This window comes from Sebastes umbrosus, chromosome 12 (genome assembly GCF_015220745.1).
Source record: "Sebastes umbrosus isolate fSebUmb1 chromosome 12, fSebUmb1.pri, whole genome shotgun sequence".
In the NCBI taxonomy this organism is placed as follows: domain Eukaryota; kingdom Metazoa; phylum Chordata; class Actinopteri; order Perciformes; family Sebastidae; genus Sebastes; species Sebastes umbrosus.
Window position 1 is genome coordinate 18,972,541 of NC_051280.1, and position 17,321 is coordinate 18,989,861.

Below are 17,321 nucleotides of genomic sequence, written 5' to 3' on the forward strand. Positions count from 1 at the left end.
AAGACAGCGGAGCACATGGGAGAAGTTTGCATTCAAGACTTTTTGCCAGAAAGGGTTTATTTTAACCCAGACCACGATATTTTCCTAAACTCAGCCAAGTAACGTTATGCTTGTTGCCTAAACCTAAGGAGGTTTCTCGCAGAAATCCCCGAAGGCAAACTTCTCAGCAGACCTCTTGGTCAAGTTTGTCTGACTTGCAGTGCTCTGGCTGTTTGTGGCTGCACCGAAGCAATGAGGCTCCACCACCATTGCAAACTCTTCACCTGGCTTTAGACTGATACCTCATAGGCCACGCCCCTCCATTCTCCATTTATCTGCATGGTGCTCTTCAGTCATGTATGAATATTGATCAGTATTCGTTGTGATTGTTAGTATTTCAATGTTTTGGGGATATTATATTATTTGTAACATGGCTATATTGAAATAAATAGTGTTTTGAAGTAAAACTCCCAGTAATCAGTCAACATGTAAACTGTAAACATAGCCAAAACATAGAGAGCACTTGAGTTTATCTTTATAAATTGTACCATAAATGGTGTATTTTAGTGTATTTTCGTCAATTGTATAGTTACAGTTGAAGTCAAAGTGTAGGACAAGACAGTCAGTTGCATCATCGTCTATGACATCTTGGTTTTAATGGTAATAATGCCTTTGAAATTAAGATTTTATAGTGTTTTCTCACTGTGGAATTACTACTTTTATTTAAAGGTCCCATATATGCTAATTTCAAGGTTCATACTTGTATTTTGAGTTTTATGCTGTAATGTTCAAAAATACTTTTATTTTCCTCATACTGTCGGCCTGAATATGCCTGTATTTACCCTCTGTCTGAAACACTGTTGCTAGGTAACAGCTTGGGTCCATGTTTACATCCCGTCAGCTCCCATCACTGCAACCTAAACTGGGGTTGCGTCCGAAATGTATTACTAACATGCTATTTAGTACACTAAAACAGTATGTGAGATTTTTTAGTATGTCCGAAACCTTAGTATGAAACCAATAGTTCGCAAATTGCACACTATTTACGTTGAAATATTACAGTATGCAACGCTGGACACTACTAGCTTATCTAGCTGGATGTAGCTTCATACAAGGCCTATAGAAAGAGGCTAGGTAACACGTAATCAACACGTCATATCTTCGGGGTACAACACATGCGCAGAAAAATCTGGTCTGCACACCCGTGTCCCAGCCTCCGTCAATAGGCCTTTGCTTCATATTCACCGTACACACATGAGAGCGGAAGCCTATCATCTAACTCTTGGCAAGAACACGCAAAGTGTATTTCCCAAAATGTGGAACTATTACTTACTTTACTTAAGAGTAAATCCTCTGAATAGTGCTTCCATCACTGACGCTCAGTTAAATTTATGCAGTTTCACAACATCCATAACCAATGAAAATGATTTTTTAATCAGCAGACATTAGTTATTTACTTCTGCAGCAAACATGCCTTGTGTTACTCCACATTTGTTGGATCCCAGGAAACATGTCTCCCATCGTGCAAGTTCTTTATAGCCTCCATGTCTTCCTCCTCCAGCTGGAATCCAAACACCTAAAAGAGTGTGGATGAAGAAAAGGTGTTAAAAATGTAAAAACAATCAGTATGATATTAATTATAATAAATACAAGGTAGTTGATCATTTCAATTTTGGAACAGTCTTCATTTTTTTGACAACTCACCTGACAGTTTTCTTCTACATGCTCCTTTTTGGTTGACTTTGGTATTGTAATGGCTCCATTCTAAGAGGAAATACAAGAATTAACAACACTGTGGTGACAGACATTTGAAGGGTTTTTAAATGGTGATGCTGAAAGTTTTGACTGAAGTTGTGCCTGTATGTTTGTGGCGGTACTGATTTCCCCAGACTTTAGTTGTTCAGGCAGAAGTCTGAAATACAGTTCCCATCCACATAATAATATAAAATAAAATGACTCCTTAATAATAATAATGAACAAATGCGTCTTCGATAATGAACAAATGCCTCTACAATAACAAATAATTAAGGAAACTGAAATATTGTTTTTATTTTTCCTTTTACCCTCCTTTAAAGTTTCCCCAAATAAAATACACTAAAATAAATGGCTATAAAGGGTTTCAGTGAAAATCAACAAATGACTAGAATAACAAAATAAAGCCTGCAAGCCAGATTCTTGCACAAATAGCACCTAAACGTCCTAGTGCAGGTAACCCAATTGAATGGTATTTATTTTGTTTCCCCAACTAGGATAGTCAACACTCAATAAGCAAAACACAAAGATCACAGAATCTCAAAAGGGTTTAAAACAGACCCGTTTCTGGTTTGGCTGATAACATGCGTTGCATTTAGTGAAGGAGAGATCGGAATGACACTGGGTGTGCAGTTTCCCTCCTCTTTTAAGCCCTACAGAAAGGGCGTTGTTACACCTTATTGGCCAAGAGGGGAATGGACCAAGCTGCTCTCAACTATCATTTAAAAGCCAGTCCCCACACCCTGCACAACAGGTGAACTGAATAACCCTCTAATCACTCAGCAATTCAACCAAAAAAACACCAGGGAAAAGGGAAATGACAGCAAGCACCAGAGAATTGGCAGCTGCCACATGTTGTACAAATATATTTAATTGGACTCCCATTAAATGATATTCATCATAATAATACAGTCGAAACCCTGCAACAGCATCTAAACCTGACTAGATATGGAAAACTGTATAATATTTTAGGAATAAACCGATACCGTTTCCTCTTGCCAATACAATTCACATTCATTTTCATTAATATTACCTGAATACTCCAGCGGATGCAGATCTGAGCAGGTGTTCGTCCATACTTCTGTGCCAGCTGGATAATAGTGGTGTCGCTTAAAGCTTGACCCTTGGCCAGAGGGCAGTACCCCTGAAAGGCGATACCCTCCTGACGGCAGTACTCCATCAGCTTATGGGGCTGCTGGTACGGATGGTACTCCACCTGATGGTAGATGCTATTATTAGTTCATATAACAATGCTTACTAACTACCTAAAGTATGTTCTGGTTTCAGACAAGGGTCATGTCTCTCTCTGGGCTTTTTTTTTCCAAAGGAAAAACATTTCTGCTTTGTGAAATACTTACTTGATTAACATGTGGCACCACTGTACAGTCCTGCTTTATCTGTTCCAGGTGGTGAATCACAAAGTTGCTAACCCCAATGGAACGACACAACCCTTTAAAAAAAAAAGAGTAAAATGTGTCACACATACATTATGTTGATTTGTGACCTAATTTCAGGTTGACCTAACCAATACGATTAAAACAGACATCTGGTGGCCTCAACTTTCTTGATTTTTCTAGTCTTCATAATACTTTTAAGATCAATTGGATAAAGCAGTTTCTAAACAACCCTTGTTGGAACTTTATGCTGAATTTTATTTTCTTTGAGATTGGAGGCCTTACATTTTTACTGTGTGTTTCTTGATTTATAAACATAATTGTGTTTCATCTGAAATAATTGGCATATTAAATTAAAAAATAACTCCATATTCTATACAAACTGGTTTAACAATAATGTGATTTTAGTTAACTAATTGATTAATGCAAATGGGCCCTAAGTTCACTTCAACGGGTCAAATTTGTCTGACTACTTTAAGAAAAAATAATCGTAACATATGTTCATTGTTTAAAAAGACATTACTAGTGCCCCCTCTGCTGTATCCTATTGGACTAGTTTTGCTGATAATTTAAACTGGGGAAATATTTTCTTTTATAAGAAAATATTATAAGTTTCTTTTACAATGTTACATAGATATTATCCTACAAGTCAATATATTCTTAAATAAAAAAGAAAGACATTTGTGTTGACTGCTCTTTTTGTGAAATGTCACAGAAATGTCAAAGGATGTGTCTTGTTATGTTACTGTTAATATTGTCTCTGATTTTTTTGTTGTGCAGGTATAATGTACAGTTTGGTTTCTACAATTACAATAGTAAAATTTGTAAAGAATTATATATAAAGAATTTAATCATTATTTTAGTAAAATTTCATATTCATAAATACAGATTTAGCCACTCAAACCCTTTTATAAGATTTGAAAATGAAACCAAACAGTACATTAAAACCATTTTTAACAAAAAAAATAAGAAAGCTGCAAAAAACTAATTATTTGTACGCTTTCTTTAATGTTTTTATTTAAAAGATTCCCCCTGGCTCTGACATTGTTTGTCTGTATTAATGACTCCTTTGTTTGTATGTGTTTTGTTTGTATGTGCACTATATTTGCAATAAAGAATTCATAAAAATAAATAAATAAAACAGACATTTGCACCAACCTTGGCAAATAAATGAACTACTAATGTATAAATTATTAAGTTGTCTTTCATTGTTTTTTACCCTGTTCAAGAAGATCTTCCAAAGCTCTCCAGGACTCAGCTCTCAGTTCTCTGTTGGAGCTTCCAGGCTGCATCGAGTTGGGCCACTGCAACATGTAGATGTCTGAAATGGACAGACAGTCACTTAATTAGAGATGAGACATGGATGAGAGAAGTGGGGAAATAAACAGACAACAAAACAGGAACTAAATGGTGATATGAAAATGTCCTTCTTTCAGTATAAAAAGGGAATGCATCCCTTCACTCCTTACCTAAGTATTCCACTCCCATCTGGGAGCAGGATTTCTGAAAGGCCTTCTTGGCAGTTTCATATCCATAGTCCAATGGCCAGAGTTTATTGGTGACCCACAGGTCACTTCGGGGTACCCCACTATCTCTGAAAACTTCAGCCAGCTGCACCTCAAAGCCGTTAAACTTTGAAGTGTCAATGAGGCGTACGCCACACTCACGGACTGCATACAGAACAGCATCTTGAGAGAATCCTCCAACCCGGGATGTACCTTAGAGAGAGGGAACGGATAGAGCATGTTGCGACGTGTACGTATCATAATACATAATTATTTCAATGGATAATGTTTCAAAGACACTTTTAAAAATATAAAAATGATACTTACCTATTCCAAGCATTGGCATTTGCAGCCCATTTGAAAGTTTCACTGTGGGAAAAGTCCCGTCCTGTGCAGAAGACATGGTTTCTTGGAAGACTGAATCAACAAGCCAAGACCAGAACAACTGGTGCAGTGAGAGCACACCGCCACCGAGGGTGAGGGTTGTTGGATTTATTATGTACAAAAGTGCTTACAATGACCTACAATAACCTGATTGTTGGATTTGTTGTGTGTGAAGTGTTTGCGAGGACAGGGAGGATGGCATGTTCTGTTCTTTTTGCAAGGTCAAAGAGAGAAAGGAGTCAGAAGGACAAACAAAGAAGAAGATATGCAGCAAAAACATCACGTGCCATAAGCTCATGACTATTGATATTGTGTAAACCATAAAAACGCTGGATCAGGGATAGCTCGGGGTTCAGACTTCGCGAACTGACCCATGCACTGTATGTTGTCAGGGACACGTAGGTTGGATCCAGATATCTGTAAACTCTTTTATTTTACTTATGCAACATTGATTGTTCGGAATAAATTGTATTATTATGCTTTAACCCGTCTGTTTGGAAATTCTCTTTGTCACACAAGATTAACCAGCACGTAACTGGGCCTTGACCTCTCGGAGGTAGAAGGCCAGTTCCTTCAGGGTGTGGGAGAGTATGCTTAAGATTTGGAGTCATTGCACTGAACAAGTTTTTCTGGGTCTGGATTGGATTTGACTTTGCAGCGGTGTCTTCAGTGAGTGGTGTCATCAATAGATAATTGTCTACTGTGAGCTTTACATATGTTTTCTTTCAATACCATCATACTGACCTGCAAACTAAAATTATTTCACAAAACCCTCTCATGGTGCAACGTTGTTTTTAATGTCAAAGTGAAACTTTTATTTTACTTTTATGTAAATATTTACATAAACCATTTTTAAATCGTTTTTCTAGGAATTAACAAGGTCGGTCTGGGTGTTTTTTTTTTGGGTGGTCCCTGCTGTTCTGCCTGAGATTCTGAGAGTACTACTACTAGATTAAACCACAATTCTGGTGTAAATCAAGTGACAGTATCTACCGTTTCAAGTAAATCCTTTGCTACATCTCTTTCCAATAAGGATTTGAATTTCCCTTCCTTGTACACATCGCTTTAGATTTGTCCATTTTGCTTCATAGTCCTTAGCACATCAATACATTACTGGTTTAACTTGTGCTGAGCTGAAATATTTCTATCACAAAAATATTCACATCCTCAGTGTGACAGGTAAATATTCAGCATTTAGAAAGGATTCTAAAATCATCTTTTCTATGTTACCTATGATTGTCATTCTTGCATTATTAAAAAATGTACATATTTGTATAAAATACAGCACTTAACAAAGTTTTTGTCCTTCTGAGTTCACAGTCTCCTTCAGGCAAGGTGCAACACAATTAAATCTTATTCCAATCTCCAAATTTCTTCAGCCAACTGACAAAACTAGTTCAAAGAGTTTTGTCACATTTTGTTACTCCACATGTGTTGGATCCCAAGTAACGTGTCTTCCATCGTGCAAGCTTCCCAAAGCGGCCATGTCCGACTCCTCCAGCTGGAACCCAAACACCTATGTGTGTGAGAGAGCAGAGGTAGAGGAGGAGGAGGAGGAGGAGGAGGAGGAGGAAGGGGTGAAATGAGAAAATGAATGGCTGTGACATTAGAGATTATACTCAAAGTAAGAGTTGGCGTCTGATTGCCTCACTGTCGGCTCTCCTGAGAGAGACCTAGAATTGGTTATAGTCACTAAAAAAAAAATTTTTTAAATCAATCTATACTTTCATTCAAATGTAAATCACATCATAGAACTTTTCAACCCCACTGATATACTGCATATGTGACACATTTTCAATGTAAATTCTCACTAGTTAGTTTCACACTTATGCTGTAGTTAACTTCATAATAACACGCATGGAAAAAAATTGAAGTTTAAGGGATTAACAAAATCTGATCTGTGGGAATCTCCCTCTGCATAGAACTCTATTATCCTTCAGTTGCAACAGGTTGAAGTTTACACTCAGATGCAGTGAAATCTAGTGGTGTTTAGGTGATTTCTGCAGGAACTAAACTACAGGAGTATCTTGAACCGCTTCAAAAGAAACAGCAGTGGAGTTTACAGTTCTCATTACAGGTCTCATTTGCTTTTTGCTCAATTCTCAAATTTGAATTATGTTTTTCAAAACAATAAGTTAAAATCTCTGAACAATTAGTTTGCTGTTCACAACAGATTAGAATTTCTCATTCATTCAAGAAAATTGCACGTGTTTTGGCACATGTGTGCAAAAGAGTAAATACAATAGTCTAACAATAACCACTTGCACACGTCTTGCTGATCAAAACTAATGAGCTGACTCAAAGTGAGATTGTCGTACTCTTCAAAACTTCTAAACATTCTTTCATCATTTGAGCCATCACATGCAAAATGATCCATTCAATTATCAAAATCTGTCAGACATACATGTATATCATAAATATCTATGACGTCGTGTTATATACTGTGAGGAGGTACAATTTATTTTTAACTTAACTACAGCAGGTTCTTTCATTGTTTTTTTTGGCAAGGATGTCATTTTGTGGCAAATTGTCTGTTCACTGTATATGACTTTACATGAAAGCTCAAAGGTAAATTTCCTGTTTATAATACATGTAAGACATTGCTACACAAATACATTTACTCTATATACACACATGTACATATCCTGTTTCTGTGCCCTACAGTATTGACTTTTCCCAGTAAACTTTGACCAGTACAGCTCACATGAAGACAAAACAACTTCTCATTTTGGTGGCGTTGGCCAATTTACTGACACAATAACAGGGTTTTGAAGCATGAATGAAATGTTTAGGGTGAGTTGCTACCTTTTACAAACATGCAATAGAGATGTGATGTCCAATGAAACAGTTGTGACAATTGCACTTACAGTTTAGAGAATGTTAAGACTGTTTTGAAAATGAGCCAAAGAGACCACATGATGTTTTTTTCACGCCATTTTAAACCCGTCTTGACCCTTAAACCACAGCTAAGCTAAGAACAGAGCAACAGCCTCCTCAGTTTTTCATTTGTTGTCAGTTTTATTTCTACAGTATCCTGCTTAGTTGCTTATAATTAATTTTAGGCCCACAATAGATACATTATTTTTTTCCTAATTTTTAGCCTTTTGCCGTGTTTCTAATTTTTTTTAAATGTATTTGTGCTGTCATGCCTGCTTGATTGGTTCATCACAATATAATTAATATTTCTTCACCTTTCTTCATTTTTAACAGGTTTTACCAATCAAGCCAGAGACTGTGCGATGCATTTTCAACTCACTTGACAGTTTTCTTGAATCCTCTCCTTTCTGATGGATTTTGGTATTGTGACAACTCCATTCTAAGGATAAGCAGAGAAACCAGAGCATTGTGGTTAAAAAAAGAATATATGTGTTAGGCCAATTCAACTTAGGGCAGGTAATATCTGAACAACGTGACAACCTGAATACTCCAGCGGATGCAGATCTGAGCTGGTGTGCGTCTGTATTTTTCTGCTATGTGGAGAACAGTTGGGTCGCTGAGGACTTCACCCTTGCCCAGAGGACTGTACCCTTCAAACACAATTCCCTCCTGACGGCAGTACTCTATCAGGGGATTGGGCTGCTGGAAAGGATGGTACTCCACCTGGTAGGACACATCATTTTGAAGACACATCATAGGCATGTTACTGTATGTAGGTACTTCAGTTTAACATTCACTTGTATAGATCATTGGTGCCTTCAAATGGGGTCGTGTTTACCGTGTTCACAAAAGAGACCATACGAACCCCGAAAGGTATTCTTGACCTAGTAAGTGTTTGTTGACGTTGTCATAAATGGCGGAGGCCATGGAAGTTTTTCGGTACATACTAAGTTAATATATTGTAATTTCAGTCGTATATTGTTTTTCTTCGTAATTTAATATGTCTGAAGAAAATGTTGATATTCCCAACTGCTTCATCTTTTTCCTCTGTCATAATGCCGTTGCATTTACTGCATTATGTTACCCACTTTCTAGCTTACTAAATTGTTAGCCTCTGTGGCTTCTAGAGGCCGACAGTAACGTTAATATTGCCGTTGCTTAGCAGCGGTGTTCTCACGACTTAAACACTTGAACGCCAAGCATATCGTGTACACGACTTCCCATGTTGTAAACACGAGCTCACGAGTTTCATTTGAAGGCACCACATTTCACAGGTGTAATCATTCCAAATGTGTGCCCGTTTCTTGTAATGTCTGTGAATGACATCAGCTGACAGGAAGTAAAAGTGGACCCAAGTTGTTGCCTAGCAACGCAATTCTGTTGAAACGCTCTAAAGTCCAATAGTGAGATAAACAGCACACCAATGATTCATGCTGTGAAGCATCTCAGAAGGGAAAACATTGACTACATGCCTCACTCTGACCATGTTGGTGAACAAATTTCTATTATTGAATCATTTGTTATCTTTTGTGTAATAGCACTCAGAAAGATTTAGTACTGTATGAAAGTTATTGAGGCAAAGAGGAGGGGGATAATCTCACCTGGCCTGAATTTCTCTATAGGCTTTTTTTTATTTTTTATTTATAATTTTTATAATTAAAAACCTACCTGGTTAACATGTGGCACGATACTACAGTCTTCCTTTAACTCCTCCAGGTGGTGGACCATGAAGTTGCTCACTCCAATAGCACGGCACAGCCCTATAGTGACAAACAGGTGTGGAAGAAAATCTTATACTCTCTTAGTTTATTCACATCTTCTTTCTATATTGTCTTTGTCCTACCATTTCTTACATTGATTAACAGATCTCTGTGAGAGGTCACGCATTAACTATTCAAATCACCCTTTTGCTCTGAGGCAACAGTTGTATTGAGAAATCCATTCAGACTTGTGAGTTGGGTCTCTCTGGGACTGACACAGAATTCATATTTGGGTCCTGATAGTTTCAATATCCCTTTTCCTTCCTGAGAAGATTAGTTTAGCCCAGCTCACACCATGTGTTTATCCAGTTATGTCCCCTGTATATAATCGGACTCTAAATTGCCCGTAGGTGTGAATGTGAACATGAATGGTTGTCTGTCTCTATGTGTCAGCCCTGTGATAGTCTGCCGACCTGTCCAGGGTGTACTCCGCCTTCGCCCAATGTCAGCTGGGATCGGCTCCAGCGACCCTGAATGGGATAAGCGGTTACGGACGGATGTATATAATCCTGGCCAGAAGCTCACTGAGAATTCTACAGCATCCTTTCCTCATCCTGCCGCTTTGTTGTGAACTTCTATCTCCACTGCGCAGTGAATAAAACTCATCTGAACCAGCCACAGAATTGGACCTGAAGGAAATTTTCTTCCACTATATATACTTGTGCTCTATGAAATACCCACCCTGCCAGTATTATATCACAATGATGCGTGCTGTACTCATTGCACACTTTCCGATATGATCTTCCATGTTCTGTACCTTCTTTATTCAGGTCCTCCAAAGCCCTCCAGGTCTCAGCTCTCATCTCCCTGTTGGAGCGACCAGGTTGCTCTGACCCTGGCCAGTGCATCAGGTACAGATCTGAAAAAAAGGGGCAAGTGATGAGGTAATGAAAGACAACAAAACAAAGGAGGAGAACAGACAGCATTCAATATTGGGGAATGAAGACTGCCATGATAATAAAGAAGCAAAGGACAATCAGAAAGTAGATCGCCCATCACAGGTTTAACATGTCTGTATCAATCACAACCCATACCAAAATATTCCACCCCCATCTGTGAGTGAGAGTCCAGGCAGGCCTTCTTTGCAGCTTTGTATCCGTAGTCCCCTTGCCACAGTTTATTTGTGATCCACAGATCACTCCGTGGAACCCCACTTTCTCTGATAGCTTCACCCAGTTTCTCCTCACAGCCGTAGCGCTTTGCTGTGTCAATGTGGCGCACGCCACACTCAGTGAGTGCATACACAATGGCATCGTGAGAGTATCCGCCCTGATGTGATGTGCCTGGTATAAAGAGAAAGAAAACGACTAAGTATCAGCAGTCAAAACAATGTCAGTTCAATCCAATGTTTTTTCTTTTGGCATATTCAGAAAGAGTATAGCCAAGCTGTAAGAACATAAATTTATAGTATATTCAGAACATTGTTAAGAAAGACACAAATATATATATTCAATAATAATACCTAACTAATAATGTACCCAACTGCCACAGCTGATTTAACTTAAAAAAAAAAACACTAGAAAAAGTCATTCATCAAGAAAATAGTGAGTTAGCAATGGACACTAATATAATCATATTATGTCATTCTTTCCATTAGGGTTTCACCCCAGAATGGCCTATTAAAGAATAATTTGATGTGAAAAATAAACAAATAAATAAATAAATACATAAACTATCATGCATATTTGATATTTATTTATTGTTCTTCTTCTATGGCTTACAAGCTTTAGAAATAACAGTAAAACATCACACAATGTGTGTGCACGCCCAGTGTTTACCAAAGCAAAACACACCTAATCCAAGTATTGGTATCTGCAGACCATTGGAGAGTGGGACTGTAGGACAACTCAGCTCTGGTGAGGAATTCATGTTCGTCATGGCAACGAGGAGCAACCTGAAGTTAATAGATGATGAAGTGTTATCCTTTGGTTCAGTTAAATAAACACGGTGTGCCGTTACCAGCTATACGAGAAGTTACAAAGTAATATTCATAACACGGAAGAGGAAGAAGAAGAAGAAGGAGGAGGAGGAGTTGGAGAAGGGGGAGGAGGGGAAGAAGAAGAAGGAGGAGAAGGAGAAGAAGAAGGAGGAGGAGGAGAAGGAGGAGAAGAAGAAGGAGGAGGAGGAGAAGAGGAAGAAGAAGAAGGAGGAGAAGGAGAAGAGGGAGGAGGAGAAGAAGAAGAAGAAGAAGGAGGAGGAGTTGGAGAAGGGGGAGGAGGGGACGAAGAAGAAGAAGGAGGAGAAGGAGAAGAAGAAGGAGGAGGAGAAGGAGGAGAAGAAGAAGGAGAAGGAGGAGTTGGAGAAGGGGGAGGAGTTAGAGAAGGAGGAGAAGAAGGAGGAGAAGGAGGAGTTGGAGAAGGGGGAGGAGTTAGAGAAGGAGGAGGAGGGGAAGAAGAAGAAGGAGAAGGAGAAGAAGAAGGAGGAGGAGGAGGAGGAGAAGAGGAAGAAGAAAAAGGAGGAGAAGGAGAAGAAGAAGTTTCCCAAGTTACAAAGTAATATTCATAACACGGAAGAGGAAGAAGAAGAAGGAGGAGGAGAAGAAGAAGGAGAAGGAGGAGGAGGAGGAGGAGAAGGAGGAGAAGAAGGAGGAGGAGAAGGAGAAGAAGAAGGAGAAGGAGGAGAAGGAGAAGAAGGAGGAGGAGGAGAAGGAGAAGAAGAAGGAGGAGAAGGAGAAGGAAGAGGAGGAGGAGAAGAGGAAGAAGAAGGAGGGGGAGAAGGAGAAGAAGGAGGAGAAGGAGGAGGAGAAGGAGAAGAAGGAGGAGGAGAAGGAGGAGAAGAAGGAGAAGAAGGAGGAGGAGAAGGAGAAGAAGAAGGAGAAGAAGGAGGAGGAGGAGAAGGAGAAGAAGAAGGAGGAGAAGGAGAAGAAGGAAGAGGAGGAGGAGAAGAGGAAGAAGAAGGAGGGGGAGAAGGAGAAGGAGGAGGAGAAGGAGAAGAAGGAGGAGGAGGAGAAGGAGAAGGAGAAGAAGGAGAAGAGGAAGAGGAAGAAGAAGAAGAAGAAGAAGAAGAAGGAGGGGGAGAAGGAGAAGAAGAAGTTTCCCAAGTTACAAAGTAATATTCATAACACGGGTATGTGTTATGAATATTACTTTGTACACACTAACGACACGTGGCCTACCTGAGCGTTGCTGTGAGCAGTATGAATGAATACACAGGTTTTGTCAGGTTATAAGGGAATGTTGCTCTCGGGGCAGCAAGTCTCGCGAGAGTTTTCGTACGTTGTAGACACGACCCAATCCAACGGCGTTGGGATAGCATCTCTGGAGTTGGTGGAGATGTGCCTCCAACGGAAAAAATCTGAAAGACAACGACAATCCGTTAGTTTAGCACAAAAAAGATGGCATCGGTTACCAAAAAAAGTAGGAAATATGCTCAAGTGAGGGAAAACTGATAAACACTGTCACATAGAAAATGTAAACGTATTTTTTAAGTAGCTAGTTCGCAATTTGCAGTTTAACCAACAACACAACTGACCCCCCCACTCACTACGTCGCGGCTAACGTTAGCTTGTCGGAACTCTTTTTCTTTCAGGCTCTTTGGTTAGCCAACATGGCGAGCATATAAAGTGAACTGACTGTGTGCAGCAGTGTCAACAAAATGAGGTGAGTTATGAGTTCTGCAAAGAAATAAAACGTCACTTCTACCGTGTTTAATGCAAATAAATAGCTATCATGTGGCTCAAGGAAGGCGTTATGTATAGGCCTACTTACAGAACTAATACTGGTCTAAGATTACTGCATGTTAAATAATAGTTTCATGCAGCAATAAGGCAGTTTTGAGGTAAATAGCATTTAATTTGCAAAAATTCTCACCACAATGTTTATGTGCACCAGGCTTTTTGACATTTAATTACTTTGTGATAGGACCCAGTGTTTTCTGAAAAGACTCACATAATAATAATACACTTTATTTGTATAGCACCTTTCCAAACATAGTTACAAAGTGCTTTACATAAGTTAAAATAGTGCAAACATCAAGATAAAAACATAGGCCAAAATAAAATGTTGAACATAGACATGCAATACTTATGAGTCCAGTGAAAGTGTTTCCATAAAAATAAGTTAGTTGCAATACAGCTGTGAGTGTAAAGCCATGCTTTTGTGTCTCATAGCATGTGAATGTATCCTGAGTGGAGTCATTGCAGAGATGGGGACTTGGACTTGGACTCAATTGCACACACACAGTGACTTGGACTTGCAAAAAAATGACTTGTGAAGATCTCTAGGTTTGAGAGGCTAGAGTGATGTGTTAAGTTAGCTTATAATATATCATTAGTTGGAGACCAGGTGGAGTTACACAATATGTTTGTACTCTAACTGTTTTTGAAAAATAAGTTACGGTTATTATAGCATGCCTAATAATAAAGCTAGTTAAACTTAGTCTATATACATTTTTAGTGGGAAAACAAACCCCAAAAAACTTTAAAGGCAAGTTTTCATTGTGTTTGATTTTCATATTGCATTGCAATAGCCTGTTTAAAGTAATCATATGCCAAACAACCAATCAGTGCTGATACTATATGGTAATAGATGAAGGAGTGATGATGGCACAGCATGCAGCAGATGATAGAACGTTCATTACTACCAGAAGAGACTTGAGACTTGACTTGGACTCTAGCTCAAAGGCTCGAGACTTGACTTGGACTCTAGCTCAAAGACTTGACTTGGACTCTTGCTCAAAGACTTGAGACTTGACTTGGACTCTAGCTCAAAGACTTGAGACTTGACTTGGACTCTAGCTCAAAGACTTGACTTGGACTCTTGCTCAAAGACTTGAGACTTGACTTGGACTCTAGCTCAAAGACTTGAGACTTGACTTGGACTCTAGCTCAAAGACTTGAGACTTGACTTGGACTCTAGCTCAAAGACTTGACTTGGACTCTAGCTCAAAGACTTGAGACTTGACTTGGACGTGCAATAAATGACTTGTGAGCATCTCGGGTACATTGTAATGGGATGTCCTGCCCATCTGTGTGTCTCCTATGGAGCAGGGTCCCTCGATGCTGCGTGGGACTCCGGCGGGCCTATTTGGTTTGGCCAATCCTGCTGCTCCTCCTGGTCGGTGCAGCCTTGACCGCTCTGCTGCCCCCTGCCGAGGACCAAGGAGGCGTCGGGGTCCTGGGAGCGCTACGCAGGGCAACGTCACAAAAGGAGAATCCTGCACAGGGTCACCATGGTGACAGCACAGAGGAGGAGCAGAGGTTCACCATCATCATCCAAACTTACAACCGCACAGACATTTTGCTCAGACTCCTAAACCATTACCAGGCAGTGCCTCATCTTCAGCAGATCATCATAGTCTGGAACAACATCGGGGAGCAGACACCCCTAAAGTTATGGAACTCTTTGGGGCCTCATCCGGTCCCTGTGGTCTTTAAGGAGCAGACCGTCAATCTGATGCGCAACAGACTACAACCATTCCCTGAGATTGATACTGATGGTCAGTATATCTATCAGCTTGCATATTGTGTATGCCACTAAATATGATTATGTAGACCTATATGTTGTGCCTTTTTCAACATTTTTTTTCCAGTGGCGTTTGTTTGATATTTGCTTCGATTCTTAGCTGTGCTGATGCTGGATGACGACACCCTGGTCAGTGTTCCTGACATCAGTTTCGCTCTCTCTGTTTGGAAGGTAATATCCTTCAGGGACAATGTAGATGACAGTGATTAACATTCTGTATCTAAATAACATTTGGGCATAACTTGATAATTGATTATGTAAATAAAAATGCAAAAACCTCATGTGGTACTGCAGTGGTTCAAAACCTGGGGGTCACAAGATCATTAAAAAAAATAAAAAACGGAAATTATATTAAAGGGAAATTTTTCCACCTTTTATGTGGATGTCCAATCAGTGCTGATGGTAAATGTAGTCCAACGAAGAAATAAATTCACCAGTGCGTGCTATATTGAGGGGGGGGGTCGCAAATGTAAAAGGTTGAGAACCACTGTGGCACTGCACCGTACACAATGTGATTTGACATAAGCAGGTATAGCACAAGTTGTTTTTGTTTTTGGTTCCGCAGCAATTTCCAGACCAGATTGTTGGCTTCGTCCCACGGAAACACGTCTCAACACCAGGAGGAGTGTACAGTTATGGCAGCTTTGAACTACAGGACCCAGAAACAGCTGGAGGTGACAAGTAAGTACTGCTTTTCTTTAAATTTGTCATCATTTTTTCAAGCTTCAACATGAAATGCATGCTTGTTGGCTGCTTGTTTGGTTTGGTCTTACTTTGATGTTTTATACTTTTATCTCGATCGACTCACTGCAGATACTCCATGGTGTTAATCGGTGCTGCCTTCTTCCACCGTCGCTACCTGCAGCTCTTCCAGGACCAACCTCGAGCAGTGCACGCGCTGGTGGATGAAACACAGAATTGTGATGACATTGCTATGAACTTTGCTGTAGCGCTGGATTTGAAGAAACACTCTATAGGCAGCATTAACAAACCCTCTGGGGTCTTTGTCAAACCCGTGGACCTCCGCAACCTGGAAAAGGATGCCAGCAGCGGGTACCAGGGTATGTGGCATCGCCCCGAACACCTTCTTCAGAGATCCTTCTGCCTGAACAGGCTGACAGAGATCTACGGCTTCATGCCGCTCTGCTTCTCCAACCTGATGGTCTCCCAGTTTGGCTTCCCCAGCTATGCCAACCACAAGAGTAGAGGCTGAGGAGCTGCCACACCGCTGACTGTTTTAGACTGAAGACAGACAGACTAAAGTAACAGTTTGGTAAGTCTGATTAATTTACACCTGTCTAGGCTCAGGATTAGGTTCTTGTTTAGACACTCTGCATGTGTAGGAAGCTGAATTTCAAATTTCATGGGCCAAATCTCTTCAAGTTTTGATTACATTATTGCAAAAAAAAACAACAGTGATATGACAGCGTTTCAGCAGAGGGTGAAATACAGTACAAAATGTTTTTTTAATAAGAATATTTGACTTGTTTGCTTAAAGTTTACCTGCTCAATGTGTTTGTATTTCATGATACTGAGCCGTTTCACCATTGCATCTGCAGGACTATCATGGATTTTGCACAATCAGAATTTTCTACACATGGCCCTGTCGAGATGAAACGTCCATATTTGATAAGGTAATGTGTATATTGTAACCAAAGCTGCCTCTCCTTCAAGATGAATAACTCTCTCAGTGGATTGTAGTTATTTTATAGCCAGCAGGTGTCAGTCTTGGATCTGCTTTGCCTTGTTTGTAACCACAATTTACAGTTGTCTTGATGCTGTCTCCTTCTAATTCTGGTTTTAATACATTTATAGTTGTTTATAGAATATGACACTTTTCTGATGTGCTTGTGTAAAGTCCCTACAGATTAAAAATGACTGTTAAAAGATGTAGGTATTCTTAAGTAAATTTTGGCCAAAAAAAGAGCCTCCACCAAAGTGTGAATTTGAATAAAATGGAATTATTGCAGGTATCATGTACGTTCTAACATGATATTTATGTAGAACAGTACTATGCATGCGTGGATAATCATTTTTTAAATGTGTGCTTGTAAGACTGTATCGTGTGATTCAGTTAAATAAAGTCAACACTATTTATCTGAACAGAATTTGTGGATTAATTTTATAATTATGACATCAGTTAATAAGAGTTAAGCCTGGTGAACAGGTGAACAGAGGTCAAAGATCCTGAGATGTACTGAATGATTG

At 39.5% G+C, this 17,321-nt stretch overlaps 3 protein-coding genes across 6 annotated transcripts; 1 reads left to right on the forward strand and 2 right to left on the reverse strand.

Annotated features, from left to right (window-relative positions):
* Window positions 1-1,392: 1,392 nt before the first annotated feature.
* On the reverse strand, window positions 1,393-5,059 carry LOC119498389 (uncharacterized oxidoreductase ZK1290.5-like). Its single transcript, XM_037787237.1, has 7 exons — window positions 4,958-5,059; window positions 4,595-4,843; window positions 4,345-4,446; window positions 3,090-3,181; window positions 2,765-2,947; window positions 1,684-1,743; window positions 1,393-1,555 (listed from the first exon to the last, which is right to left on the reverse strand). The coding sequence occupies exons 1-7, from the start codon at window positions 5,031-5,033 to the stop codon at window positions 1,460-1,462; spliced, it is 858 nt and encodes a 285-aa protein (XP_037643165.1). The 5' UTR covers window positions 5,034-5,059; the 3' UTR covers window positions 1,393-1,459.
* Window positions 5,060-5,789: 730 nt separating this feature from the next.
* On the reverse strand, window positions 5,790-12,987 carry LOC119498387 (glyoxal reductase-like). Of its 2 annotated transcripts, XM_037787235.1 has the most exons (8): window positions 12,767-12,987; window positions 11,445-11,545; window positions 10,686-10,934; window positions 10,409-10,510; window positions 9,560-9,651; window positions 8,432-8,614; window positions 8,271-8,330; window positions 5,790-6,530 (listed from the first exon to the last, which is right to left on the reverse strand). In XM_037787235.1, exons 1-8 carry the CDS (start codon window positions 12,904-12,906, stop codon window positions 6,435-6,437), a joined length of 1,023 nt encoding a protein of 340 aa, XP_037643163.1. In that variant the 5' UTR covers window positions 12,907-12,987; the 3' UTR covers window positions 5,790-6,434. The 2 variants fall into 2 exon arrangements, with proteins under 2 accessions (XP_037643163.1, XP_037643164.1); XM_037787236.1 differs by lacking the exon at window positions 12,767-12,987 and having other exon boundaries at window positions 11,445-11,768.
* Window positions 12,125-17,216, forward strand: extl2 (exostosin-like glycosyltransferase 2). Of its 3 annotated transcripts, none has more exons than XM_037787234.1 (7): window positions 12,125-12,143; window positions 13,180-13,250; window positions 14,639-15,087; window positions 15,214-15,284; window positions 15,679-15,794; window positions 15,927-16,386; window positions 16,673-17,216. In XM_037787234.1, exons 2-6 carry the CDS (start codon window positions 13,246-13,248, stop codon window positions 16,324-16,326), a joined length of 1,041 nt encoding a protein of 346 aa, XP_037643162.1. In that variant the 5' UTR covers window positions 12,125-12,143; window positions 13,180-13,245; the 3' UTR covers window positions 16,327-16,386; window positions 16,673-17,216. The 3 variants fall into 3 exon arrangements, with proteins under 3 accessions (XP_037643162.1, XP_037643160.1, XP_037643161.1); XM_037787232.1 differs by lacking the exon at window positions 12,125-12,143 and adding an exon at window positions 12,643-12,717; XM_037787233.1 differs by lacking the exon at window positions 12,125-12,143 and adding an exon at window positions 12,874-13,007.
* The last annotated feature ends 105 nt before the right edge of the window (window positions 17,217-17,321 follow it).